Source organism: Penicillium cinerascens (assembly GCF_028974065.1).
Source record: "Penicillium cinerascens strain IBT 15544 chromosome Unknown contig_16_segment0_segment0, whole genome shotgun sequence".
In the NCBI taxonomy this organism is placed as follows: domain Eukaryota; kingdom Fungi; phylum Ascomycota; class Eurotiomycetes; order Eurotiales; family Aspergillaceae; genus Penicillium; species Penicillium cinerascens.
In genome coordinates this window covers 879281-907271 of record NW_026695286.1, presented here as the reverse complement: position 1 = coordinate 907271, position 27991 = coordinate 879281, and the positions used below count along the sequence as shown (strand labels likewise).

Sequence of the window (27991 nt, the reverse complement as noted above, 5' to 3'; positions counted from 1 at the left end):
CGAATTGCTCATTTATTGTGTAAGAACAGCGTTCGGAGGGAGTCCCAGTGGTCGGAATCCGCATAGCTGGTTATTATAATTAGTATCATGCCGTGAAGAGGTACGGAGGTTATAGGGGAAACTTACATGTATACCATGCTGCTCCGCAGACTCGATACCAGGGTCTCGGGGTACCAGCGGAAGATGTACATGACGAAGGCCCAAGTCATGCTGGCGAAGACGGGCCATGCGTGATCGGTGATTTGGGTGCGGGCTTCAGGGGAGATAAGGGAGGAGAGAGGGTGCATGTTGGGTTGGATGGCGAGTTTGGCGAGGGAGAGCATCACACGCGCAAAGACGTAGATGACGATCTAGGTTGTTGTTAGTATTTTGGAGTATTCCAGCTTCCTTTACGAGGCCACGATTGGCCTTGAAATGACCAAGGATCTGTATGGAGTGTTCGTACCTGCTGGCTAACACTTCCCGGCTGTCGGCCGAAGACCGCATAGCCGCCCAACAAGCCCGCAAAGAAGCTGTCGTAACGGCCTTCCTTCCCAGCGCCGGTGGGGTTAATGTTCCGGAGAACGATCATGGATGCCTTGTAGATCACGGCGAAGGTGGAGAGGTTTCGAGCGTGCTGGCGCGTTGCCTTGAGGACGAGCTTGATCTTTTCCCGGAATCTATACGTCGTCTCCGTTAGCCCGGAAAGGGAACTCAGAGGGTATCGGAGGTGGAAGGAGTACACTTACGTCCCCGATCGGAATAATAAGATCATGCTGTAACCAACCGACACACGTCAGCTTATATCCATCGCAACTATGCTTCAAACAAGAGACACCGAGGTCCAACGTACACCAGCGCATGCGGAAAGCGCACTTTCGATCCGTAGACGATACCATTGCGTGCACCCTTCAGTAAGGACAGTAAAGGCGCGAGCTCAGGCTTGAGGACGATTTCGTCCAGGCGAGACTGAAGGGGTCAGCAGCTGCATCTTTCATGTGCTTGCGGAACTTGGAGTTCTGAGGTACTCACCAGGAGCGCATCCATGGCAGCGCGGGACCTCGAATGGAGGTCGGACTTGTAGGAGAGCTACTAGAGTGCAGCACGAGGAGTTGGCAGGTCGAAGTTCATTCAGGAAGAATAGAGAGTAGGAAGAGGGGACGGCAGTTTGCATCGGCGTTCCGCAGTTGAGGGCCTCGGCATGTGAGATGATGCCGAAGGCCGACGTCATGGTCACGTGGTGCTATACAAACCCATCTACGCCGGCTATGGACTGTAGCTGTGCTTCATTTAGCAAAGGTGAGGTGGAAAGAGTATTGTCATTTAGGGAGCACTATGTAGATGCAACTTTTATTCCATGCCGGCATATCAACTCTAGTGCAGGCATCAAAAAAGCACAAAACCCAACCGGCCCAAACGCCTAAACAATATAATAAGACGCAACTAATGCAGGTAGCTCAAACATCTAGTCTGTCCGAGCCCGCTTGTGGCTCTCGTCATCTTCAGAGACCTCATCCACCTCCATCGCATCCACCTCCTCATCAGACTCCCGACCAGCCCGGCGCTTCAGACCCTTCATCTTACGGGTCTGAAGACCCTTAAGATCCTGCTTGCCCAGGTGCACACGACCGACCTTGTCACCGATAGTGTCCATACTGATGTTCTTCTTCATCTTGATGTCCACGTTGGGCCGCTTGCCCTGCTTCATGGCCTCCTTCATGGCCTCGGCCGACGCGGGACGCATACGGCCAATCTTGAAATCGAACTTGGGGCCGATCTCCTCCAGCTCCACGCGCGGAAGCTTGTGGCCACTGCGCTTGGTCACCACCTTGTACCACCGCAGGTGAACAATGGGGCTCAGGTTGTCACGCGGCTCTTCGGCACCCACCATAAGCACGTACTGCAGACCCTCGACGTCGATCTTGTCTGTCTCCTCGCCCTTGAACATGTCGAGGAAGAAGCTCTTGAGCATGACATGCGATGAGGAGGTCGGGTCCTCCCAGGGGCTACCGGCGAAGAGCATCATGGGACGGAGGCCGAGACCAACGTGCATGACCAGCTCGTTGATGGGAGGAATGGCGTCACCGTCGGTGCCGGGCAGAAGGAGGAGTTCACACATGTCGAGCATTTGAGAGTTGAAAATTCGAGTAAGAGTCACGGCATTGGGGCGCTTCTTGTTACTGCTACCGAACACAACCAGTCCGCACTCGTTCTTGTTGGCCAGGAACTCGACGCTCTCGACGCTCTCAAATGGGTGGAGGTTTTCATTCTTCTTGTGGAACAGGACCGAGTTGGGCTTTGTCAATGAATGGAAGGTCTTCAGAACGGTGTCGAGGGCCTGCGGGCATTTTGTGCCGTGCAGGATGAGAGTCCGCTTCGGGCCTTCGATGAGTTGGGGCTCGCGCGCCTTGAGGATGCGCGCGGTGCGGGGATTCTTTGCTTTGCTGGAAAGGAACTGTTAGCTGGGTGCGATATATCGAGAAATTTTCAGGCACGTACACTTCGCGCAACATGATGGCGGTAGGTTGATATGTTGTGGTTGCTCGGAGTAAAAAACGCAGAAAACTTTTGGGGGCAAGGCTTGGCACGCTTATCGATAAGAACTCACTCAACTCCACCTAAACTACAAAATTGACAGTACAACTCGACAGTACAACTTGACAGGAAAAATTAAAAGAAAAATAAATGAACAATGAGAAATTTACTTTATTTTATATCTGTACTCAGAAACAGGTTTAAGCACCCGCCATTTACTCCAAGCGCAGCTTCTCAAATTCCTTGATCTGCTCCTCCAAACGAGCCGCCTCGCTCTGATTATCGCGAAGTCGCTTCTCCTCGGCCTCCCAGACCTCAGCCTTGACCTTGTCCTTCCAGTTGGGGGCAGCCATGATACCCTGCGATTTGCGCACGGCCTCGCGGGCCCGCTCAAGGCCGGCCTTGGCCTTCTCTTCCTGCTCGAGGGCGACCTCCTTGGAGACACGAAGGTAGACGGCAGCCTCGGCGCCGACAGCGGCGACCACACAGCCGGAGGGAGGGGTCTTGTTTTCAAGACCGAGCTGAGACAACTCGCCCAGGTTCTTGCCACCAAGAGACTTGATACTGGTCATCTCCTCCGAAACGGTCTTCTGGCTGGTCGCATCGTAGGTTTGGATGATAATGTCGCCCTTGGTCTTGACATCGTATTGAGCCAAGATGGAACGGATAGCCTTGGAGGTGTTCAAGACAAGCTCGTAGGCAGTCTCCGCGGCGGGGTCGTGGAACTCAGCCCGGAACTCGGGGTACTTGGCCTTCATGATGGAGATGGTCTTGTCGTCGGGGCGGCGGGGAAGGCGCTGCCACAGGTGCTCGGTGATGAAGGGCATGATGGGGTGGACCAGGCACAAGGCTCCCTCAAGAGCAGTGTAGAGGGTCTGTTTGGCGGACTCCTGCATCTCGGGCGAAGAATCTTCGGCCAGCAGGAACTTGGAGTTCTCGATGAACACGTCGCACAGCTGGGCGTACCAGTACTGGTAGACAGTGATGGCGGTGGGGGAGAACTCGCGAGCCTCGAGAGACTCGTTCATCTCCTTGGCAGCGGTGTTGAACTTGTGCAAAATCCAACGCTCTGACAGAGACTCATTGCCATTCTTGGTAGCAATAGCCTGGGGCTTGAAGTCATCACCTAGTTTGCCAAGGACGAACTTGGTGGCCTGGTAGATCTTGTTGCAGAAACGACGGTATCCGTGGATAACCTGGATGTCGAAAGCAATATCACCACCTGCGAAATAAAATTAGTAATTGTAGACACCATGAAAAAAGAAAACACATACCGCCAGTGGTGTAGGAGACAAGGGCAAAGCGGAGAGCGTCAGCACCGCACTCGGGAATACCCTTGGGGAACGCCTTCTTCTGGTACTTGGTAGCAGCAGCGATCTCCTTATCGGCAAGGTTACCAGTCAGCAGCTTATCGTGAAGAGTTTGCAGCTGGATACCCTCCATGACATCCAGAGGGTCAACGACATTGCCCAGGGACTTGGACATCTTGCGGCCCTCGGAGTCACGGATCAGAGAATGGCAGTACACTTCGCGGAAAGGGATCTGGCCTGTCAACTTGATACCCATCATGATCATACGGGCGACCCAGAAGAAGAGAATATCCCAACCAGTCTCCAGCACGGAGGTGGGGTACAGGTTCTCGAAGTCGTGGGTCTTGTTGGGCCAGCCAAGGGTAGAGAAGGGCCACAGGGCGGAGGAGAACCAAGTGTCGAGTACGTCGGGGTCACGCTCCAGCGAGAACTTCTTGCCAGGGAACTTGATCTCGGCCTTCTTCTTGGCATCCTCCTCGGTGCGGCCGGTCACCCAGTACTCACCATCACTCTCGGAGTTGTTCTCGCCTTCGATCTTGACGAAGTAAGCCGGGGCCTGGTGACCCCACCAGAGCTGACGGGATAGACACCAGTCGTTGATGTTCCGCATCCAGCGGAAGTAGCTCTTCTCAGCGCTCTCGGGGCGGATGATGATATCACCGTTCTCAACGGCCTTGATGGCGGGCTCAGCGAGACTCTCCATCTTCATCCACCACTGGGGCTTGAGGATGGGCTCGATGACATCGTTGGACTTGGCACAGCGGGGAATCTTCATGGGGTTATGCTCCCATTTGACGTACAATCCAGCCTCCTTCAGGGCCTCAATGACGGCGTAACGGGCATCGAAGCGTTTCATGCCAGCGAATGGTCCACCGTGCTTGTTGAAGGTACCGTCGTCGTTCATGACGGAGATGAACTCCAAATTGTGAGCCTTGCCACGGTTGAAATCGTTGAAGTCGTGGGCGGGGGTGATCTTCACGGCACCAGTACCAAACTCGGGGTCGACTTCCTCGTCGGCAACAATGGGCATGAGACGATCAATGAAGGGGTGACGAGCATTCTTGCCGATCAAGTGCTGGTAGCGCTTGTCACTGGGGTGGACGGCGATACCGGTATCACCGACCATGGTCTCAGGACGAGTGGTAGCGATCTCGATGCGCTCCTTGGAGCCATCAATCTCATAGCAGAAGTGAGTAAGAACACCGAATTCGACCTTGCGCTCGTAACCGGGCACATCCATAAGGGTGCGGCCCTCAATCTCCTTGTTCTCGACCTCCAGGTTAGACAGCGAAGTGTTCAAGGCCACACACCAGTTGACCAAACGGTTGGCACGGTAGATGATGCCCTCCTCGTGGAGGCGGACGAATGTCTCGGTCACGGCAGCGGACAGATTGGGGTCCATGGTGAAGGCCTCACGGGACCAGTCGAACGAGCCGCCAACTCTCCGCAGTGCGTTCTTGATATTGGCGTGGTAAACATCCTTCCAGTCCCAAATCATCTTTGTCATAGCTGGCCGTCCAATATCGTGGCGGGTCTTCTTCTCCTTCTTCCACAACTGCTTCTCAACAACGCTCTGAGTCGAGATACCGGCGTGGTCCATACCGGGAAGCCACAGAGTGGTCTTACCCTTCATTCTCTGCCAGCGAATCATAGTATCTTGGAGGGCATTGGTCAGGGCGTGACCCATGTGAAGGGAACCGGTAACGTTGGGAGGCGGGATAGGAATGACGAAAGAGCCCTCGGGCTTGACCTTGCCATCAGGGCCCCATTCGGGCTTGAAGAGGTCACGCTCCTCCCACCACTCGAGTCGGCCGGCCTCGATCACCTGGGGGTCGTATGCATCGGCAGTCTTGTCCTTCTCGACCTTGGGCGCCTTCTTCTCGGCTTTGGGTGCAGCGGCAGGCTTAGTGGCCTGCTTGGCCTGCTTCTCTGCGAACTTCTTGGCCTTTTCAGCCTTCTTGCGCTCACGCTCCACTGTACAAGAACCACAATGTCAGCCAATGCTACTCGAGCCACTCCAATCCAGTTATTCCAGGTATCGGATATGGGCAGGGGTTTCCTTTGGGTCGACGTACACTCCTTCTCGGACTTCACCTTAGGAGCCGCAGAGGCATCCTGTCCAGCTTGGGGCTGGGCGACGGGTTCCCCAACTATTCAATGTTATGAGCTTCTGTTCTGCACGGAGTGAGTCACCGGGGTACGCACTGGGGGTTTGGGAGGCAGGGTTCTGAGCCATCCTGGAGAATGATCGATATTGCGGAGTGAATCTCCAAGGCGCCGATCGCGCCACGAATCGCCGGATGAGTATCTTGAGAGAGTGGGATGCGACGAGGAGGGGTGGTTGTGCGAAATGCGGGCAAATTAAATTTCCCACGAAGAGGCAACGAATGAGAGGGCGGGGCGCAGGAGAGGATCGGTGGAGAACGCGGGCGCTGGGCTATGGACTTGCTGTCTTGTCTCATATGAGTCACTATTTACACCGGTTGTTCACTAGCCGTGTTTTTTAACGTTTGGACATGCCAATCACAGGCTCGCGATTGTTAGCTGATGCTAAAAGGGCGTCGAGATTGACCTCACGTGATGACGCCGGTGCCAACGGGCGATCGGCGCGCGATAAGCTTCTATATACGGCTGAACTCATGAATACATCTACTAAATCTACGGGAATTTCTTCTTCAAAGTTCAGTTGGAAAATGGAATTGCATGCATTGTCTCTTCAGAACCCTCGTAATGATCACCAAGCAACATGTGTACCTCACCAATATCATCACTCCTGGAATGTGCACGAAAAAACATGAGCCGCATAAAAAGCAAGGGGAATTACGAAAGCAAGGGAAGAGAGAAATCCAGAACACCGGACCAAGGACGAGGGGCGAAGGAAGAGAAATGGCAGAAGCAGCGCTATACATTAAGGGAGACACAAGACGGTTCCTCCGCTCTAAGACGTCAACTGATTTATTTCGCTCACTAACACGTCCGCAGAACTGAGGCGATGCAGGGCTGCTCGGCCCAGAAAGATTAGATGTCATGTCTTGTCATCAACGTCGTCTCCGAACGGGATTCGGTCACTCATCGTAGCCACTCTTCATCCGGGGTACTCAGAGAAGAGATGGCTAGGGGTTTGCGTCAATCGTTCTCCTTCCAGTTTCGCGATCATGCACCGCTCATATCGGCATAAGTAAAACTCAGATAGAAAAAGGGAATACCAGGATGCCGAGCGTTGTGTTGACCATCGGGCAGTGTGGGAAGGAAGAACAGGAGATTTGTGCAGATAGGAGGAGAGGTAGAGAAGATAGAAAAGCCGCGGTTGTCAACCAGTGCGAGAAGCAACTCACGACTGGGTGTTGCTGTTGGCATCGGCTCGAACGGGGTCAAAGTAAGGGTGTGCCATAGCCTCCTGGGCGGTCAAACGTTCCTATCTCGGGGTCAGTACGAGGTGGAAACAAAATACAAGGTGGAAAGCAACATACGGCGTGGTCGTAGCGCAGAAGCTTGTCAAGGAAATCGATAGCCTCATCACTGACAAAGCGCTGATTCTCGGCAGTGACGAAAGAGCGCCATGGCTTGCGGGGGAAGCGAGAGAGGATCTCATCGTACTGCGGGTCGAGTTCGATATCGTACTTGTCCAGGTACTCGAAGAGCTCCTCGGTACCGAGAACCTTAGCAATCTTTACCAGCTGGTCCGAATTGCTGTTGCCGTGGAAGAAAGGCTCCTTGCGGAAGATCATAGACGCAAACATCGCGCCCAGGGACCACATGTCCAGGGAATAATCGTATTCCTGGAAATCGACGAGCAGCTCAGGGCCTTTGAAATAGCGTGATGCAACACGGACGTTATATTCGGTGCCCTTATGGTAGAACTCGGCCAGACCCCAGTCAATCAACCGCAGCTGAAAAAGAAAAAGTCAGAACAAAAAATCACGCAACGTACAGCAATTATGACGAACCTTGCGCTTTTCGTGGTCAATCATGACATTGTGAGGCTTGACATCTCGATGCATGATGCCCTTACTGTGACAGAAGTCGAGCGCCTTGAGTAGCTCGTAGACATAGAAACGAACGTCGTAGTCGGAGAAGCGAGGGTAGAGTGTTCGGAAATCGGTGTTGTTGACAGCCTCAAAGACCAGACTGGGAGTTTTGCTCTGATTGTCGCGGACCACATCCAGCAGTGCGACGACATTAGGTCCACCGGCAAGATTTTGCAAAATCTTGATCTCACGCTTGATCTTTTTCTTCTTAACAGGCTTGAGAACCTTGATGACACACTTCTGATAGTTGACGACGTTGATGCCTTCGAAAACTTCGGAGTATTTTCCACGACCTAAAGCAGATAGTGTTAGCATGGATTCGATCGGACAGCATTTCCACCTTGCAGGGACAGCCGCAGATGATACAGCCATTCTCCAGGTCGGATGGCTTCAATCAGGTGTTAAGTACCTATCTTGCGAACGATCTCATAGTTCTCCAAAACACCCCAGGAAATGTTCACACTGTCGTAGTCCCAGTAGGACCGAGGCATGTGCTCATTGACATCAGCGTATACGCGCGCCATGGTGATTGTAGACGGCTTCCGAGCCCGCCCACAAATGGAAGATGCGGCGGGGTCACGCGGGGTGCGACGATTTAGGGGAAAAAAGGGAGGGTTGGGAGGGAACAAGACGGAGGAAGTCAGCAGCAGCAGCAGGCCCAGCAACTGACAGCCCGAATGCAGCCGTGCTATCGATCGTCCTGGAACAATGGGGTTGGAGGGGGGATATCTTTGCGTGAGAGCGAGATCTGTTCCGCCTTGTCACGGGATCGCTGTGGAGAGCAGTCCCGATGCGGCTAGGCCCGGGTATAGGTTGTTCCGGATGATTTCTGGTTTCCTCTTTCGGACAGTTTCGTGACTCGGGCTTTTCTTTTCTGTACCTTGGCCTGTGGACCGAGTACTGTCCTTTTAAACCAGGCAGACAGGCAGGATGTTCTATGACCTGAATGTCCCTTACAGCCCCGATGACCCGGAGGCCCCGCACACCCTGAATTTCCTGGCGGAACGTAAGTCATTTTCGCGCGGCCGGCACACGATCTGCGCATGATAGATCGTGACCACATGAGGTACTGACCTGACCCTCAGTCGGTTACACTACCGTGGCCTTGTCCCAGTCCGTCACCGGCAAGCTTCCTCCGAACCTCACTCCGCCAGCTCTCCCGTCGAATCCGCCGAAATCTCTCCAACTACTGACCCGCTTGAACCTGACCTTGTCCGACCCCGCGCAGAACCAGCGCCTGAACAGCCTGACCCAGTTCTACGATATCGTTGCTCTCCGTCCGACGAACGAAAAGGCCCTTCTCAGTGCCTGTACGAACCTGGAATGCGACGTGATCTCGCTGGATCTGTCTGTGCGACTTCCGTATCATTTCAAATTCAAAATGCTGTCGGCTGCGATATCACGTGGTGTTCGTCTCGAGATTTGCTATGGACCGGGTGTCACGGGAAGCGGTCTGGATGCTCGACGGAATCTTATTGGAAATGCCATGTCTTTGATCCGAGCTACACGCGGCCGCGGCATTATCGTGTCAAGTGAGGCGCGGCAAGCCCTCGGCCTACGAGCTCCTTGGGATGTGATCAATTTGACTTGTGTCTGGGGTCTGTCACAAGAGCGGGGGAAGGAAGCTATTTGTGAGGAGACGAGGAAAGTTGTGGCGCTTGCCAAATTGAAGCGGACCAGCTGGCGCGGCATCGTCGACATTGTTCATGGGGGCGAGAGAGCCAAATCTGGTAAACCCTCACAAAACCAGAAAGGCAAAGAACATGCTTCGGTTTCGGCACAGCCGGGAGCCATTGGCGATACTTTAAAACGAAAGGCCTCCCTCGGTTCGGAGACCGTGACCGAGGAACCCGAGAAGGCCTTGTCGAAGAGAGAGATGAAACGACGAGCCAAAAAGGCCAAGTTTGAGTCACGAGGAGCAGACGCAAGCTGATTTCCTACAATGATTCCCATCTATGGTCTCTCGATACAGAGACTATTATTCCTTGAATGTGGGACCCACTGCCCTACCCCATCTGTGCATTTGTGCTCAAATGGGCGATAATTTTTGAGCTTCTGCACATCAGCCAGAAGGTCACAAACTATGTCGCTTTCATCTAATGGACATTCCACCGTGGAGCCTCCTCATCATGCCTTACGACTAGCAGCCGAAGTGAACTGATCACCTTGGTCGCCGTCCACCGCCGGTCGGTGTGACCACGAAGCGAATCGAAAGAATTCGTCATGTCCAACGGCCTGTGTCCTAATGATCACACTGCGTTTAGCCCGCAAGTTTGATCTTCGGTTTCAGCCTCCATGGCCGTCCGTTGCATTGATCTACTTGCCGCAAGGGCAGTGTAACCATAACCATACCTCGTACCCTCGATCATATATACCCTTTACTCAGTGATCGAGTCTGAAAAAAAAATTAAATCAAGTCTGTACGCACTATCGTCGGCCGTGATTCCGTACAGTCACGGCGCTCATCCTGAGCTCATCGTAGCCCGCATATATCCGTAGTTCGAGCTTTGCCAGGATGTAGCTACCACAGTCCTGCGGTGGGCACTTATACCACAATTTTTTTATAGCTATCAATCGTCCTCCTTAAAAAATCATTCAGGGAATCTCTGGTTGTCTGGTACGGAAGAAAGCTTTGGCGTGATAGTCAATTCTCCTGACAGGGTGGCTTGGGGTCATGAGGAACTTCCTTTATTTATCACCAGTGATATTGTGATACTGCTATCGATGTGGAAACTTACGACTAATATATCATTTCAGGTCCCTATGTCGACGGCACTGCGAGTTACGAGAATCACAGAATCATGCTGCCGGTTAAGAGCTACGCAGACGTTATCATCAAGCTCATGTTACTTACAGCATCCCCCTAGAAACTGAAAGAAATAAAGACCAAAATCCATGTAAACTCCTGGATAAGTCCAAAAATTCCTTTGAAATATTCTGAAACAATCTCATGACTGATAAGACGTGAATGACAAACCGCCCTATAGTTAAATGCACGAATCAGGCATCAAGAATGGTGCCTTAATACCTGGGCATCTTATGAGAAGACACTAATTCTACGACAAAGCGACGACCGGTAGGAAATGCCATGCGCTCAATTACAGAAAACAGAACTAGAACAAATGGATGTGGATTTTAGTAGAAAATTTGAGAATACTAAACTTGGGTAGAGAGACGTGAGAGAGGGAAGTGTGCGTACATATCGATACCTGACGATGCAGGCATCCAGGAACCTTCCTCGGCGTGTCCGTCACAGGAAATGGAGATTCAAATATTTCCCACCGATTGGTCACCATAGTATCTGGGATCCGCTAATTTTCTGACTGTAAGGCAATGCTTCTTGTATGTGGCCGTGTCAGGCAATGCTTCTTGCATGTGGCCGTGTCGTCTCTGGTAGACCCGCCCTCCGCAGTGGACAAATTTCGCAACCATGTGGCCAGTCCCAGTTCTTCAGTCTACCGTCTCCGCAATAGAACCTTTGCCACGAGAGCATTCAGCCATGGATGGGTTTGGCAAAAACTTCAGAGTGGCTTTGTTGGTAATAAGGAACCTTTGGAAATGATAGATTTCATCTACCTAGACTAGGCCTCCTAAGAAAAGGCAAGGCTGCTACGTACTCTTTTCTTGGCCATTCTAATATTATTATTTTCTGCCCGCTTGCATTTCATTTCCCGAAAAGCTAATTTAAAAAATCTCACTCGACTGATACGGCTTTTTAAATTTATCACAAGTAATGTTTCTGGCCCAAGAAGAGTCTCTTGAAATCGTAGGCTAGGGCTTCCCCTGAGCACCAGCCCGAAATCGCTTATAATTTACTTGCTTACACAAATCTGTAAAAGTGATCACTCGGATTAGGTGCGAGAGGGCCAACTACAATGCCACAATTTGTTAGAATCGTAAAAACCCCCGTAATCGCCAACTGTGCGGCAATACTCTAGGAGAGATTATTAAGGGGGCCCTGTACGGTGGATCAGGGACGTGCCTAAACCTAGCACAAGAACCTCACCAAGAAAGGAGAGAGGTTACCCTAAGTTAGAGTACTACCGCAGTAGTACGTGCCCAGGGGCCCTCAATTTGTGGCCCCCTAGGTGTGAGCGGGTCTGGAACGGCAAAATCTACATGGAGAAGTACCTTGGCAGATCTATTCGCCTCTTAGTGTCTCACCGTCGGTTCAGTGGGAGCGAATTGGTTTTAAGTGGTCCCTCGTACCTCGTACCAGATTTATTAAAATCGCTTCTTAGGGGTACGCCAAGAGTTTTGCCACCGTTCCCTACCTAAGGCTGAACTCCGATTTCAACGCGGGATAGATACGAAGGCCCAGAAGTAATTTCAATCGGCTGGATACACAATGGCACCTGTCACTGGGGGTCACCAGAGCACATGGATAGGGTGAGGCTAGTTTAGCGATCGGGTATTTTCAATCTCTGACAGGGGAAAAGTCTCAAGGTTTAAGCTTGTTCTAACCCAGCGAATAATGATTCACATGATCTGGAGACGCGTATGGCATGGGCCCACTTAGCGATCCATATTTATCTTGTGTGTCACTCGCTGTGACCTCCCATGCCGTAGCCTCCAGTGCTCGCCAATATACGCCACGTAGTACACGCCTCTCCACCATTCCTCCTGTACCATATTCTCCTCAACCTCCCCACGGGACTCTCTCCTTGTCCCACATTTCTCCTGGGGTGACCCACTACACTGCCCCTTTCAAAATTAGACCGAGAGGAAGGATATTTTGCGCTATGGCGCTAAGTCTAGGTAGCCGAGTAAATGGATCCTTTTGTAGAGGTGGCCCGTAATTCCCGTCTTTATAACTTATAACGCCTGTCCTCCAAATCCCTGACCATAATCTCCGACAATATCAGTCTTGATATCTCCAGGGATCTTGTCAACCATCGCAGATGAGCAAGACGACTACCCGGGCTTTGGCCAGGGAAAATGTTCTTTCGAGACGTGAGATTGAAGGCATGATTGCCGACAACAAATCGATCATCATCATTGACGGTAAAGTGCTTAGACTGGATTGCTGGATCAAATTCCACCCCGGCGGCGCCTTGGCTATCAAGCACATGATAGGCAAAGATGCCACAGACGAAGTGAACGCGTAAGTTTTCAATTTGTCTTATTACTTGCCAATGTATTAACAACAAGTCCATAGACTACATTCACAGGAAGCACGTCAGCGCATGAACAAATTCCAGATCGGATCAATCGAGGGAAGATGGACCAACTTTCTTCCTCCTATCCAAGGTGGCCACTTCCGCCACTATAACGGAGATGAGGTAGAAGAGGAGGACATTTCGACTTCAGACCTATCAAATGACGACGAGGAGCTTTCACCCCCGCCATCGCCAATTTTTGAAGCAGAAGACGTTGGGTTAAGACGCCGACGATCGATATCGACCATATCCTCAGCGGTCAGCATCATTCCTCCGCCACCAGCAGAAACCAAAGGAGGGTATGTGATGGATGCGCGGACCCAGGACGAGATTCAGTTGGATTCATCCAAGTACCCTCCTCTCACTGCCGAACACCAAGAAAACATCACCCAAAAATACCGTCAGCTCAACGAGCGCATCCGTGCAGCCGGACTTTACAATTGCAACTACTCTGCCTACGCCATCGAAATATGTCGATACAGCCTCCTGTTCGGTCTCTTCGTTTTCTTTTTGAAACGGTCTTGGTTCTGCCTGTCCGGCTTCTTCCTGGGATGCTTTTGGCATCAACTAGTCTTCTCGGCCCATGATGCCGGCCACATGGGTATCACTCACAACTTCCAAGTCGATACTGTCATCGGGATGATCATTGCGGACTACCTAGGTGGACTTAGTCTAGGGTGGTGGAAGCGAAGCCATAATGTCCACCATATCGTGACGAATGCCCCAGAACACGATCCCGACATTGAATTGATGCCCTTCTTCGCTCTATCACACCGCTTTTTTGGTAGCCTGCGCAGCACCTACTACGATCGGATCATGGAATACGATGCGGTGGCTCAGCTTACCGTCAAGTATCAACACTATCTATATTACCCAATTCTCCTCTTCGGCCGCTTCAACCTCTACTTCTTGAGCTGGGAACATATCTATGTCGGCCGTGGCCCTCGGCACGGTGCTGGCTGGTGGCACCGTTGGTTTGAGCTGGCTGGTCAGATTTTCTTCTGGACCTGGTTTGGCTATGGGGTTGTCTATCTCAGCATTCCGGACTGGTGGAGTCGGATCGCCTTCGTCCTGATTTCTCACATTGTTACTGCACCGCTGCATGTGCAGATTACTCTTTCTCACTACGCAATGTCCACTGCCGATCTCGGTCCTCTCGAGTCCTTTCCGCAAAAGATGCTCCGGACAACCATGGACGTGGACTGTCCATCCTGGTTGGACTTCTTCCACGGCGGACTCCAATTCCAGGCCATTCATCATTTATATCCCCGCATTCCTCGCCATAACCTGCGCAAGACGCAGCAATTTGTGAAGGAGTTCTGTGAGGATGTGAAGATTCCGTACGCTGTCTTTACCTTTTACGATGGTAACAAGGAAGTTATCGGTCGACTCGGACATGTCGCCAAGCAGGCAAGGATCTTGGAAGAGTGCCGAAAGGCGTGTGCAGAGCAAGGTGTCTTTGCTGACCACCACCATTCACACTGAAGAGGCCCGCTCGACGCGAGTTAAGTTCATAAGGCGAGGGGCGTTCAATTGATATCCCACGTGTTTAGACCTATAGACATATAGATATATTCTTTCAACGGATTTTTTACTCTACCAACGAGCTCCCCACTGCAGATCAATTCTTATGTCTACCAGTTGAATAATTGGAACTTAATCTCTGATTGCGATCTACGATAATTTAGTTCATAGATCTATATCCCCGAGGCGGCAGGGTTACCGTCGCTTAGATTGTAAATAAGGCTCTTGTAATTGTTACATTATCTTGATGAACGAAGACACAACCGAGGGATTGCAGGGTGGACACGCATTCTTCGGGGAATTCTGTCAACACTAATAAAGATGGTTGGATCACATCCACGACCGACATCTCTAATACTCCTATGCGACTAGACGTAAAACAAAATTATGCATTGGTCAATCTACAAATCACTCTGCTTATTGCAAAATTTATCGGCTTCCTATGACCCTGATGAATCATTCAGTACAATCTAACAAGCCAGTCAAAGTAACAAATCACATTCTAGGAATCCCATCTGATGAGTAAAGGAGAGTGTGGCGGTGGCGCCTATCAGAAAACTGGGATTTGTTATCTCACGTGATAGCGCGAAAACTGCGGCGCCGACGTATCCCAAACTGGAAATTTCCCGGGGCCTCGACTTGTCTTCTTTTCCCCAGCATGCGCTGTCACGATGCAGCAAAGCCCCAAAGTCCACGGTCAGCACGCTGACGAGACCCGGTCCGCCCGGGTCCCAGTGACAACCCAGAAGAAGTCCCACGACCCATTGGTACACCTGCTCGCCGGCGCGTAAGTTTTTCTCATCGTCATCCTGTCGATCTTTCTAACCCGACTCCAGGAGCGGCGGCTTCGCAACAGCAATTGTCACATCACCCCTCGATGTTCTTCGAACACGTCTTCAATCCGATTTCTACCAACATCCTCCCTCTTCCTCCGACGCACCTCTCCGCACAAGCCATAAAACCGCCCGAATAGTCAGCAACATCTACCGCGCAGAAGGATGGCGAGCATTCTTCCGCGGCCTAGGACCCAGCCTTGCAGGCGTGGTCCCGGCGACCGCTATTAAATTTTACGTCTACGGAAACTGCAAACGAATCGGTGCCCAAGTGACAGGCCTCGGCGAAGACTCGACCATCATCCACGCGCAAGCCGCCATCTCCGCGGGAATAGCCACGGCGACTGCGACGAATCCCATCTGGCTCGTCAAGACCCGCTTGCAATTGGATAAGTCGCAGGCAGCCACCGGAGGCCGCCGGTACAAGAACAGTCTCGACTGTGTGCAGCAAGTTCTCCGCCAGGAAGGTGTCCGGGGTCTGTACAAGGGCCTCAGTGCAAGCTACCTAGGCTCCGTCGAAACAGCGCTCCATCTAGTCCTGTACGAGCGCTTGAAGAAGATGCTGAACAAATCACTCGGATCACCGGATGGGAAAGAAACGGCTACGCAGCGGGAAATCACAAGCTGGGTGAGCACGACAGGGGCGGCGGGTTCTGCCAAGTTTGCTGCTGCTCTACTGGCTTATCCCCACGAGGTATGTATTCCAGGATCGACGACTTCGTATCGGCAACATCTAACGTTTTAATCTTCGCAGGTCATCCGAACAAGACTCCGTCAAGCACCCCTCGAAAACGGCATCCCCAAATATACCGGCCTGGTACAGTGCTTCCGACTCATCGCCAAAGAAGAGGGAATGGCAGGCCTGTACGGAGGCCTGATGCCTCACATGGTGCGATCCATTCCCTCGGCCATCATCACGCTGGGCGTATACGAGTTCGTTCTGCGGTTTGTCGGCACATCGCCGTAAAATGTGCCACATTCACATTTGTACATTATCATCGAAAAGCGGCCTGTTTCTTGCATTGCTAGAGCGGCCGTGACTTAATTGCATGTATTCTACCCTGGGCGTTGGCTGGTTTGAAATTTGGGAGCTGTGAATAGAATCTCCTGTCTGGGAATGTACCATATATCAATCACTTTTCATCAATATATTGGCTCTTGAGAGGATTCACCGTACAGTGACTACTTTTTACTTGTTACTCAAAAAGAATAACCCTAAACTTGGAGGGCAAGGATGTATAGAAAAGAGTAGAAACCGGGTATGATATTTTGCTCAAAGAAACGCCATGCAACGCTGATCCAATGATATGTAGAGAATGCGATCAGGGAGCCAAGGGGAAAGAAAGTACAGAGGGGTATGAGACTAAGGACAAGGTTTATAGTCTGCTTCAGGCGCCTCTTCGTCGGCCTCTTCCACAGTGGCTGCGCGGGCTTTGCCCTTGGAGGGGTCCTCGGTTTGTTCACCTTCGACGGAGGCTTCTTGAGCTTGGCTGTTGGTGCCCCATGTTGGGATTGTGGATGAACCAGCTTCGGACTGGACCTCCGTCCACTCTTGGGACGGGGACTCTGTGCGGTGGTCTGTTGATGGAGATGTGGCGAGCGTTGACCAGTCAAACACGGTTTGGAGTTGTCTACTTGGTGCGGTGCTGTTTGAAGCTGCACCGGTTGTAGCTGATACATTACCCCCCGCAGTCCCATTTTGGACGGTGGTCTCAGAGGGTGCTGGGGTTTGAGAAGAGGTAGTATCATTTGAGGGATGGTTGGCTGGTGAGACAGCTGATGTCGCGGGCATTTCGTTGATACCTTGCGCCGCGTTGTCAGCACCCCATTCGGTGGGATGAAGAGGCATGAGAGTCCAGCCTGCTGGGAGATTGAAGCCGTCCGGCAGACGGGTATCTCCAGGTCCCATGGCATTATCGCCCGGGGTCATAGCGTATCGCTGGCCGGTCGAGGACGTGAACGTTCCAGGTAGTATGGGCGAAGAGGTGGCAGGTCTCGTAGTTTGATGGAAGGGGTTGGCTTGCTGGAGACGAAGTCGATCCAGCTCCATTTGAAGATGACGCACGCGGTGTAGTTGCTCCGTGGCGAGCCGCAGAGAATTTATCTCTTCCGTAATGCGCTGCTCAATCTGCTGTAATTGGGTATGGACATCGGTGAAGTTAGAGTGCGCAGCGGCGTGAGGATTCTGGACCTGCTGAGCAGGTACTGGTGGACGGCGTCCAAAACCAAAGCCGAATCCAATCTGCCGCCCATTTGGTTGATTGGGGTTCACAGCAGGCTGGGGTGCGTTGCCCTGGTGGATTTGCTGGTGCAGGTTATGGAGCATGTCGCCCCGCACAGCTCCAAAGCCGAGTCGGAAAGGACCGAATTGATAAACACGGGCTCTGGGCGCTCCATCGCCTTGAGCACCTGGCTGACCAGGAGCCAGATCTCCAGCAAAATTCTGCTGCCCACCAGGTGCGTTGTTGCCATTGCGGCGAGCAGCTGCTTCCGCGCCTACCACTGGACGCCGGCAGGTAGGGCAATTCTGTTGCCGCTCCAGCCAGCTACGCAGGCAGGCGAAATGCAGAATATGGCCACATGGAAGCTTCTTGGGGCGTAGACGATCAGGAACACGTTGCGCACCGGCAGCGGGTTGCGGTTGTTCACCACCTTCAGCGGCGGCATCAGCAGCTGGCAGGACCGAGACCATCTCCTCGCGGCAGATGATACAAACTTCCTCTCTAGCCACTTCTTCGGGGGTCGCATCTGGATAGCGCTCGTTCATGTCCCGGGTGGCGTTTCGGTACCGAACGAAATCCATGATTCGCCGAGCAAATGACCGGATGGTGACAACGACGTCGCGAAGGATATGAATCGGCAAGCCATAGAACGTGAGCAGAATGGCAAAGAAAGTGATGTAGACCAGGAGTTTCACAAAGTCCGTCAAGAGGTCCAAGTAGAAAACCCAGCGACCTTTCTCCTCCCACCCAGGAACATCGATCTCCAGCTCATTCACGTCGTTCTCGTCAGGAAGGTCGGTAGGAGGTGACGTAGCCCCTGCACGAGCGTGCGCTTGGATAGCCTCCACTCGAGCAGCCCGAATCTCAGCTCTGCGTTCGTCCATCTTCGCCTTCACCTGCTGGCGAGTAATATAGATCTCCACCAGCGCGATGCAGTAACGAGCGGCCGTCGAGGTTGAGAGGATAGTCAAAATGGCAAATTCGAATCCAAACATGACCATCATATCTGGCCTGGCCTGAGAAATCACGGTATCGACACAATACTGCAGCATAAACGCATTGAAGAGAGTCGTTAGAAGTAGCGACAGCGCCAAGCGGATATGGAACAACCGAGGGTTTGCGGGGGGTTGTTGCTCCAAGAACTCCACGCGCCCTTCTCCAATCCAGCCCCAGACTTTTCCGGCCAAAAGGGAAATGAACATGACCAGAAACCAACCCCCGAGTTCACCCCGGAAGATGGTCATAGCCAGACATGTTTCCGTAACCGCGAACCACGCTCGCTCATAGAGTTGTTCTGTTTCGATAGGGCGTAGTCGTCCATAGAGAAGCCGCTGGAGCCAGAAGAGGACGAAGCCGGTGATAAGGAGACACAAATTCGTAAGGATCTAGTTGGCGCGATAGTCAGCCATAAGCGGACAGAGGAACGGGTCTCTTGACGAGCAAAGCGCGCAAGTAGAGGGTGGACTCACCATGAGGTTCGCACTACTCTGCGAAAGATATACACAAGCCGCGTAGAAATTGGCTCTTTGATGGAGAGCTTTCAGGAACACACCGGTGGCCAGGGCCACGGAGACCTTGAATCGAGTCAGCGGAAATTGGGGACACGGCTGAGGGGCATGGGATACTCACCCCAGTGTACGCGGCCAGCCTCATGACGGATTGACTGAGACTCGCGGGCCGAAGGTCATCAGAAGAGAAAGGGGGAAATCAACGTCAGGACATCGGGGAGACGTGGAGTATGTCTCGATCTGGACAGCTTTCCAGAATAACGGGGCCTCCGCATCTTACGTCAGCGTTCTGGGTCTGCACGTGCCTACGTCAGTGCTTTCAAACGAAGGGTCAAATGAAGCCGGTGCTTTTATTTGAGAATGGTGTGATTGTATGAGGGTCAATTCAATTGTCAATGAGTTCTTTGAAGTATAATCGTGCCGTGGACTCTCGGGGCACACGTAGGTTGATACCGACTTGCATATACACCGGATAATGCTGGGTGGCTAGCGCACAGCTAGCCATGGCGTTTCAGCTCTGTATGCAAAATTGAAGCCATGTCCTTCTCGAGACATGGAAATACATGATCTGACCTTTCAATAATATCCACTTGAAGCCCTAGTTTCTGGAGGGTTTCCGCCGTCTCGAGGCCAATGAAGCCCTCGCCGCGGCAGACTTGCATTCGTGCTGGGTGATGTAGTTTCGGATTTCCCGAAGTTCAAGGATGGTTTGTAAAGCGAATACGTGCGGTAGGTTGATTCCAGGAATGGGCGCGAGGATAGACCCTGCTTCTCGTGCAAGGATGAGCTTATCGTACGAGAGTTTATAAGTGGTGTCAGTCTGAAGATCACAAACTTCCACCTTGCTTTCAGCCCTATCAATGGCATTTAGCTCTGAGTGGAGGCATATGTCCAAATTAAATCGGTCTTCCGGGTTTTGCTTATCAAGAACCAAAGAGCTCTCCGATTGGATGATACCCGCTAAACTGTATAGAAGGCCACAAGTTGCGTAACTGATAAATTCCCCTCGTTCAAGAACAATAATCATGGCTTCTTCACTTAAGCGACGAGCTCAATGGCTGCAGACATACTGCCGGCTACCCCGCTAAAGATTAGGATCTTCAAAGGCTTATCTAACTACATGTTGTTGATTATTTTGAGTTTAGAGAAATGTGGTGTATGGTAAGCTTTTTATAGGCCGGAAGACCCAAATAATGCCGAGATTGTGAGATGTTTTTGATCAAGAAAGGTTGAGTGGCAATCTTCAAGTTTATCGTCCGTAGTGTGACCTCTATATAAGCCAGCAAATCCCATAAATGCATTTCGTTAATTTTCGCTAATTTTATTCTCCGCCAAACCAGTAGGATCAATGTTAGCGTCATCAGTCGTGGAATATTTACCACGATCGTTGCTGGAGTGCTGAGTAGGAATTACATCACAACTGAGTTCATAGCACCGCTCTAGACCACATCATCACACGTCAAGTATCGCATGACTGTCCCGACTTTTATGACTAATTTTCTTTTCATTCTATGTGGAAGGTGTACTGACAATGAATGACGTGAGATAGGATTGTTATATTGATTCACCGATCGCCGTGAAGCAGTGTAGTATGCGCGAGGCCCCCGGATCGATGGGGGCGTCGGATTTATTTTCAAACGAGAATTTAATTGGCTCGGGGACTTGATCGGCAGGGAAACATGTGTCGCCGGGCGGTGTGTTCTAAACCCCGAGAGCCCGGGAACATTCGCACGAGCGGGCTGTATTAAAGAATGAATTGTCAGAGCCCTTCCTGCTGTTGCTCTAATCTAAGTGCCCGTGAACTTTGGCCAACAGCATATAAGCCTGATGACGCTACATCAATCCTCAAAAGGTCGCGTCTCGTTGAACTCATGTCGTTATGGCAAAGCAACGAGACAAAATATAGTAAATCAGATTGTATACAACATGCAAATCACGGTCTCAAGAAATTCAATTGCCTGCTAGGTTGGTGTTCTATGTTAGTACGACAGGGAAGAAAATACCGAAATATGCGGGTTTAGCTTCCCTGACCCCGATCCTAACATATATCACTTGAAGAAGTCACTCGCTTTTTAAATCGAGGGCCGAAGCCTCTCTATATCGGGTTCGGTTCTATAGTAGTTTGACAATCCGCTTCTCCAACACATATACTCTTGAAGGCGCTCAGAAAGACTGGCCAGCGAGATATAATTTCTCGTGGATGGAGCAACTTCGGAAGCGAACACTTTGATGTTCCTGATGAGATTCTCTTCATCGGAAATGTCTCACATGATTGCCTTTTTCGACAGGTATCATGTGTCGTACACCATGGTGGAGGCGGTACAATCGCCACGGGCCTTGCATGCGGCTGTCCTACAATCATAATACACTTTTTTGGTGACCGGAGATTCTGGGGTAAGATTGTTTTTCGAGCAGGTTGCGGTCCCAACCCGATACCCATCAAGCAGTTGACTGTTGGCAATTTATCTAAGGCTATTATTCGCCCTCATGCCAGAGGCTCATAGGAAATCAAGGAGATTCAGCGTTGCATACGCACTGAATCTGGGAGCCGCGATAGCGCGAAGAGCTTTCACCGGCATCTCAATTTGAGAAAATTACGATGCACAATTTGCGCATCTCAACCAGCAGTTTGGCAAATCAAGGACACCGATATAACTCTAAGTGCTTTTTCTGCCGCTGTTCTAGTAAAGGCCAAGAGAATTGACCCATCAAACATCGTGCTGTGAGTTGCCGACAGTCTCTCCATCACTATTCTGCCCCTGATTATGGATTAGGCATCGCAACATTCATTACGATACCAGTCGCAATCCTTCGAGTCCGATAAGTGCAATAACCGAGGTTTTAATGACCACCATGGCGAATTTGATCGTTTTCCTGGTCGGCCTTCCAGCAAATACGCTCCTGAAGATTGGGTCTGCGACTCACTCATTCAGCCGTCATGAGCATTTGGACGCATACTCGAGTTGTCAACGGACAAAATAGAAAGCGCGTACCCGTGCTGAGTACGTTAATTGTCATAGTTCACGTGGTCAGGATTGTTGAGAAGACTGGAAAAGGCATATGTGGTGCTTTTCTCAAACCCCTTGCAGGTATGTGCTCCCAATCTGATCCTTTTTATGGCTGATCAAAGGCCAACGGAAATTCCGCCTAGGCTCTTGCGGGATTTTAGGGTATCCTCTTAGTGGTTTGAGAAAAGAGCTCAACCGATCGCTTGGAAAGGATGTCGACCGACATATTATTCGAGCTCGAATGGCACAAGGCGAGGATGAAATGCACGCGTCCTCAATAGAGGAGATACTTGATGTATTGAAAGAATGGGATACCCGATGGCACATTGATTGAATGAGAGAAATTCAAACTATATATAGGTCATATTCTAGGGCGTAGTATGGTTTTTTATCACAAGAGTATCTATTCAAGTCATTGCACCGATTTAATCATGGTAATCTTAGGTGTCGCATATAATTATCTGATTTCCAGGAACGCATGATTATTCATAGCGAATGCCAGTAAATGTAAAAAGGTCCCGAATGGTGAGACAGAAGTCTCCTTGTATAAGAACCCCGTCATAAAAAACTGCCAGACCACAGAGAAAGTGAAAAAGACGATCGGTCTTGAGTTAAGATAATTCGTCATATATGGCATGTACATGATTGGATTATGGAGAATCTGGAAGGGCAAGAGTCTCAACACACGTGGTAACCCTGGCACAGAGCCTCTGGGACGTATACGGCAGCACTAGCACAACGAAACTTCGCCAGCGTTACTACCATTAGTGCGATGGCCCCTCGCCTCATATAGGCAAAGGGGTAGGTACAGGGCGTCACCGAGCAAAGAGATGAACGTCACTGGTCGTTGTATCAAAAGCAAAGATCTAAAATTTCAGGATTCAGCCTAGATTCTATTTCTGGCTCATCAAAACAGTTCATGTTGAAATTCGCAGTATAGTGTGGATCTCTCGGATTGTATGGGTCGATATGAGTCTTTTCCGCACAATCTGTTGGTTTCTCATATCTTGCGTTTGGAGTCCATGGATTATTAGGAACTGAGGCTAGGCTCGGCGATAGGAGTGAGTCATGTGAGTCAGGTGAGGAAATGGCTTGTATGTTGCGGCAAAGTGCGCTTTTGGAGTCCGAGGGTAACAGGTCGTTACGCCATTTATCGCTCACTGAGACCTCCGCATCTGTTTCAAACTTCTCTTCTTTTGTTGGATCGATGATCCCAAGCCAAACAAGGAGATCATGGGTGAGCGGATATCCGTTGCAGTCAATGCTCAAACGGTTATCGTTCCAGCGCTCACCCAATACCATACGGCGGTATAGTTCTCGAAGACCCTCAACCAGCCAAATATGTTGCTGCTCTAGCATTTCAATATATCTGTTCAAAAAGGTCAGCAAGTTACTCTATCAGATGAAAACGATCAGTAGTCCTGTTATCAACTGACTCTTGTCGGTATACAATCCGCGTTTTTTTTCGCTCCCCGTACATGCAAATTGCGTCGTCTGATTGACAGCGCAAACATGGAGCTTCTCCGTCGCACTAGGAAGTCAGTAAATTCGTTGCAGGCTTGGATATAGACTAACCTTGGCCTTTTTAAGCCTGCAGCGATCGCAAGCCTTGGATACCTTTTGATGCGTCTTATGGAGCTTGGAGTTCATAGTTTTACCAATGACTGTTCTTCGTGGCACCAAATCACTTTATGCTGAAGCAGGCGAAAATGTTATCAATACTTCGAGGTATGATTAAGTAATGTTGGGGACACCAATGGTCCGTTGATGTATAAGCAGAATCAGGGTGTTTTGATATCGCCCTGGTTAAACCCCTTGCATATGGGATTTCGGGGACCAAAAAGTATGACGTTGATCCCCGGATTTAGGGAAGACATGTCCTCCTCAAGAACAGTGGGGCTAGTGTAACTGCGGCAGAGTGAACTGGTAATTCAAATGCCAACATCTGGCCATATGGGCTTAGTCGTATTCAGTCTACTCAACAGTAATGCATCTTCTTAAACTTATGCTCCACATGGTTCCCGAGTCGGTTGGAGATCCCCGCGGACTGAATTCTCAGTCACAGCACACAATGAGATGCAAAGCATTAGGGCGACGAGGCTTGCGTAGGTGAAACTTGCTGTCAATTTTTGCCCACAGCAGAGGTTGCTCTGAGGGATGTCCAGTCTGATCTATGAGTTGTGTAAAATCGATAACTCTTCCTGTAGGATCTTGTCGGGAATGCAGAGATCTTTACTTTGACATTACGAACTCAGTATTGATTCCTGATACGTTCATATCTTCGGAGTCTGCCTTTGACACCTTCAGTTACATTTTCATTTGATCTACTAGCAGCTTTCCATTCTGCTAAGTCGTCTCTCCCGCCACTTGTCCTACCCTAAGTTCATATATCACTTCGTACACTCGATAAGAGAGCGTCTCCCTTTGCATCAGAAAGCCCTTCCTTCATATATCAATATGCTTCGGGCTTTTTCGGCGCCGTCAGTCTAATTTCGGCAATGAGTCTGCTTGTATTGAACCTCAGGATGGAAAAGTTCGGCTCACAGTGATTAAATCTGTCGCTAATTGTTGTCGAGCTTGGTGTTGGCCTTAGATAACCAACATTTAGACTTGTCTAATTACAACCTATCAAGAAGTTTAAGGGTGCGCCTGCTCGGTTTTCTAGCTCAAACACTCTCTTATCCGACTAAGATAATTTGGACAGCAATGAAAGGCTCCCCGTCCAAAAGTCAAAATATGTTCGGTCGTTGGAGTTTCTGGCATACCAGGCGATCTTGTGGTATGCTTATGCGTTCCCCGACTAACAAAGGTGTCGGCGTTTCGTGGTTGATCGCCGAATTGCACGAATCTGGAATAGCCCAACCCCCCCACCTTTTCGGAATAGTGGGACCGTCGGGGAGCATCCAGCCGTAAGCCCAAGGTATGTACCCTGCTCTAGTTCACCTTCCAAGAATTTTCCGACTAAGCGACGATCAGGGGCTCGATTGTGTAAAAATAATGCTCACCGAAATGGTCCCCGAAAAAATCAACGACTTACCTGTTTAACTTTTTATAAAAGCTCTAGGGCATAAAGTGATTTTAATTGCCGAAATTTAAACAGTCGTACTGCGTGAAGATCTCATTTCTCGTTTTTCCGGCGAACCTTTGACACTGTATACGCATTTACCTCGCTTCAAAATAGACGAAATGACACCTCCAACGCCTGAGGTGGACCACTCGAAAGAGGAATCCTTTGATACCATGGCGTCCCCTGATTTGGAAATGAATGGAACCCAAACAGGCTATCTTGCGAATGACTTCGTCAAGTCCTTTGGCTGGAAGGATCTCCAGGTTAAAGTGAAAGACCGGAAAACCAAGGCTCCCCTTTCTATCCTATCCGAGGCGGCTGGTATTGTTGAGGCCGGTGAGATGCTGGCTATCATGGGCCCTAGTGGATCAGGAAAGACAACGCTGCTCAATGCACTGGCACACCGAGTGGCTGCTGCTGGAGCCACAACCACTGGCAATATTCTTGCCAATGGACAGAAGCTTTCTTTGCAGCTAGTACGCGACTTGTCCAGCTATGTCGAGCAAGAAGACGCTTTGATCGGCAGCTTGACTGTTAGGGAAACTATGGTCTTCGCAGCTCGACTTGCTCTTCCGAGGTATTTCTTCCCAGTTTCATGCATACTATATGACAGTTTCTAACAGCTTAAAGTACTGTCACCAAGAAAGAGGCTTTTCAGCGCGTCGACGACTTGATCAAGAGCTTTGGTCTTCAGTCACAGTCAGACACTATTGTCGGTACGCCAATCAAGAAAGGATTGAGTGGAGGTCAAAAGAAACGATTAGGGGTTGCGAGTCGGCTGGTTACCAACCCTAAGATTCTATTCCTTGATGAACCCACCAGTGGACTCGACTCTGCTTTGAGTCTAGAAGTTTGCAGCTACATCAAGGGTATTGGAAGACGCAACAATGTGAGAAAACAGAGCCATCCAAGGGACAAGATTATAACGCTAATTTGGTTTAGCTCGTGATTGTCGCATCCATTCACCAGCCTTCCTCGTCTACTTTCCAGCAATTTGACAAGCTTTGCTTATTGTCCCAGGGAAAGACCTGCTATTTTGGACCCGTCGCAGATGCAACCGCATACTTCGGACGTATCGGTTATGCTATCCCTCCAGAGACAAACTCTGCTGAGTTCTTCCTTGATCTCATTAACACTGATCTCGATAAGACGGGTGAGATTGTTCGTCGGACCGAACACATTTGCGAAGCCTGGACCAACTCGCCAGAGCATACTCAGCTGGAGGAAACTATCCAGAAGTCTGTGCAAGAGCCAGATAACGATCTTGCCCACTATAAGTCAGTCAAGCCCAGCGTATGGATGCCACCTGCTGTGCTCCTTCGCCGATCTTTCATTAAATCATACCGCGATATAATGGCATATGGCATTCGCATTGCCATGTATTTCGGTCTGGCTATCCTGATGGGTACCGTCTTCCTTCGCTTCAGTACCGACCAGAAGTACATTCAGCCTTTCATCAACGCTATTTTCTTCAGCAGCGCTTTTATGTCCTTCATGGCAGTCGCGTATGTCCCTGCCTTCCTTGAAGACCTCAACACTTTCCGCCAGGAACGTGCCAACGGCCTTGTCGGGCCACTTTCCTTTATGGTGTCCAACTTTATAATCGGTCTACCTTTCCTATTCGCCATCACCGTGCTCTTCTCGGTTATTGAATACTTCATGTCGAACTTCCGTCCCAGTGGCACCGCCTTCTTCACCTGGGTCGCGTGGCTTTTCCTTGACCTTGTCGCTGCCGAGTCTCTCGTCGTTTTGGTTTCATCCTTTTTCAACGTCTTCGTTGTCGCTCTTGCTATTACCGCATTTGCTAATGGTCTCTGGATGTGCGTTGATGGCTTCTTGGTGCCGATGACAATTCTCAACGTTTTCTGGAAGTATGTTTTCCACTACATCGACTACCAGGCCTATGTCTTCCAAGGTATGATGGTCAATGAGTTCAAGTATCGTACCTACGACTGTGCCAAGGCAGGCAGTGGTTACCAATGCAACTACCCTAGTGACCTCAACTCCGTCGGAAAAATCCGCGGAACTGATGTTCTTAGCGAGTACAGCATCAGCACTGGCCTAGAGGGAGAGTGGTTTGGTATCATGATTGGCATCATTGCCGGATACAGAATTCTTGCCTACATTGTGTTGGTACTTCGGAAGTAAACTGCTTGCTATCATCCTCCGATGACCCTAGCGATGAAATGCTTCGCTTTTCTCCTACGCCACAACCAAAGGGCTCTCGGCATAAAGGAGTACACCAGATACTTTCCCCTTCGCTCCCTGATAAATCTTTTAATTAGATCTGAAATTTTCCATTTACTTCCTTCCGAATAGTTACAAAGACAGTTCGTTCCATCAATACTTTAGACATTCTTACTGTAGCTAAGATTGGCAGCTTGTTTCTGTCTTCCGTGAACTTTCCGTGCGTCTTATGCTTTCCGTCGACTGCATGCGAGCCCGACAGCTGGTTTTGATGGAATCTTTGGCGAAGTTTGGACGCCAAGTATATGCTACTTTACATGATTGACAGTTGAGTAATGGCACACACACTTATAAAATGCGCAACAATGGGCGACTGTAGATATTCCTTCATTTAGCCAAAAATGTCTTGATCGGGTTTCTGTCAAGGGGTATCGACCAACAAGTCTGTCTTATCCGAACAGGCAGTATAATGGATTAGAATTCTAGATGGCGGAGAATAGGAAAGTGCAAATGCAGTGCACTGTATTCAGTGATGCAATATGATCGTCGAAAACGAAACGACGAGGTCTATATTGGCGGTTCGGTTCTTCATTTCGGGGACTCAATGAACGACCCGGTTGACTCGAAAATA

The 27991-nt window shown here is 50.4% G+C and overlaps 9 protein-coding genes across 9 annotated transcripts; 4 read left to right on the top strand and 5 right to left on the bottom strand.

Moving 5' to 3' along the window:
- Window positions 1-8: 8 nt before the first annotated feature.
- Window positions 9-1026, bottom strand: N7498_000336 (Tim17/Tim22/Tim23/Pmp24 family protein; the record flags this gene model as incomplete). Its single annotated transcript, XM_058447399.1, has 6 exons — window positions 9-66; window positions 127-350; window positions 446-659; window positions 729-755; window positions 833-948; window positions 1012-1026. The coding sequence occupies 6 exons, from the start codon at window positions 1024-1026 to the stop codon at window positions 9-11; spliced, it is 654 nt and encodes a 217-aa protein (XP_058312810.1).
- Window positions 1027-1444: 418 nt separating this feature from the next.
- N7498_000335 (rRNA-binding ribosome biosynthesis protein RPF2) lies at window positions 1445-2507 on the bottom strand (the record flags this gene model as incomplete). The annotated part of the gene is made up of 2 exons (XM_058447398.1): window positions 2479-2507; window positions 1445-2423 (listed from the first exon to the last, which is right to left on the bottom strand). The coding sequence occupies exons 1-2, from the start codon at window positions 2490-2492 to the stop codon at window positions 1445-1447; spliced, it is 993 nt and encodes a 330-aa protein (XP_058312809.1). The 5' UTR covers window positions 2493-2507.
- Window positions 2508-2680: 173 nt separating this feature from the next.
- On the bottom strand, window positions 2681-6305 carry N7498_000334 (valine--tRNA ligase). The gene is made up of 4 exons (XM_058447397.1): window positions 6030-6305; window positions 5900-5974; window positions 3789-5798; window positions 2681-3736 (listed from the first exon to the last, which is right to left on the bottom strand). Exons 1-4 carry the CDS (start codon window positions 6058-6060, stop codon window positions 2730-2732), a joined length of 3123 nt encoding a protein of 1040 aa, XP_058312808.1. The 5' UTR covers window positions 6061-6305; the 3' UTR covers window positions 2681-2729.
- Window positions 6306-7155: 850 nt separating this feature from the next.
- N7498_000333 (casein kinase II subunit alpha/alpha') lies at window positions 7156-8376 on the bottom strand (the record flags this gene model as incomplete). Its single annotated transcript, XM_058447396.1, has 4 exons — window positions 7156-7239; window positions 7295-7714; window positions 7772-8145; window positions 8262-8376. 4 exons carry the CDS (start codon window positions 8374-8376, stop codon window positions 7156-7158), a joined length of 993 nt encoding a protein of 330 aa, XP_058312807.1.
- A 406-nt stretch (window positions 8377-8782) lies between these two features.
- Window positions 8783-9785, top strand: N7498_000332 (ribonuclease P subunit p30 family protein; the record flags this gene model as incomplete). The annotated part of the gene is made up of 2 exons (XM_058447395.1): window positions 8783-8858; window positions 8938-9785. The coding sequence occupies 2 exons, from the start codon at window positions 8783-8785 to the stop codon at window positions 9783-9785; spliced, it is 924 nt and encodes a 307-aa protein (XP_058312806.1).
- Window positions 9786-12753: 2968 nt separating this feature from the next.
- N7498_000331 (fatty acid desaturase) lies at window positions 12754-14496 on the top strand (the record flags this gene model as incomplete). The annotated part of the gene is made up of 2 exons (XM_058447394.1): window positions 12754-12956; window positions 13011-14496. The coding sequence occupies 2 exons, from the start codon at window positions 12754-12756 to the stop codon at window positions 14494-14496; spliced, it is 1689 nt and encodes a 562-aa protein (XP_058312805.1).
- A 710-nt stretch (window positions 14497-15206) lies between these two features.
- On the top strand, window positions 15207-16335 carry N7498_000330 (putative mitochondrial carrier protein (Rim2); the record flags this gene model as incomplete). The annotated part of the gene is made up of 3 exons (XM_058447393.1): window positions 15207-15322; window positions 15372-16062; window positions 16123-16335. 3 exons carry the CDS (start codon window positions 15207-15209, stop codon window positions 16333-16335), a joined length of 1020 nt encoding a protein of 339 aa, XP_058312804.1.
- A 396-nt stretch (window positions 16336-16731) lies between these two features.
- Window positions 16732-19243, bottom strand: hrdA (E3 ubiquitin-protein ligase HRD1; the record flags this gene model as incomplete). Its single annotated transcript, XM_058447392.1, has 3 exons — window positions 16732-18975; window positions 19060-19164; window positions 19220-19243. 3 exons carry the CDS (start codon window positions 19241-19243, stop codon window positions 16732-16734), a joined length of 2373 nt encoding a protein of 790 aa, XP_058312803.1.
- Window positions 19244-25292: 6049 nt separating this feature from the next.
- On the top strand, window positions 25293-27321 carry N7498_000328 (uncharacterized protein; the record flags this gene model as incomplete). The annotated part of the gene is made up of 3 exons (XM_058447391.1): window positions 25293-25750; window positions 25804-26062; window positions 26116-27321. The coding sequence occupies 3 exons, from the start codon at window positions 25293-25295 to the stop codon at window positions 27319-27321; spliced, it is 1923 nt and encodes a 640-aa protein (XP_058312802.1).
- Between the last annotated feature and the right edge of the window lie 670 nt (window positions 27322-27991).

Coding starts and splice junctions, on each gene's coding strand:
- N7498_000334 (XM_058447397.1), bottom strand. CDS start 6,060: ATGGCTCAGAACCCTGCCTCCCAAACCCCCA. Junction 5,975..6,029: donor CCCTGCCTCCCAAACCCCCA/GTGCGTACCCCG, acceptor AACATTGAATAG/TTGGGGAACCCGTCGCCCAG. Junction 5,799..5,899: donor GGTGAAGTCCGAGAAGGAGT/GTACGTCGACCC, acceptor GTTCTTGTACAG/TGGAGCGTGAGCGCAAGAAG.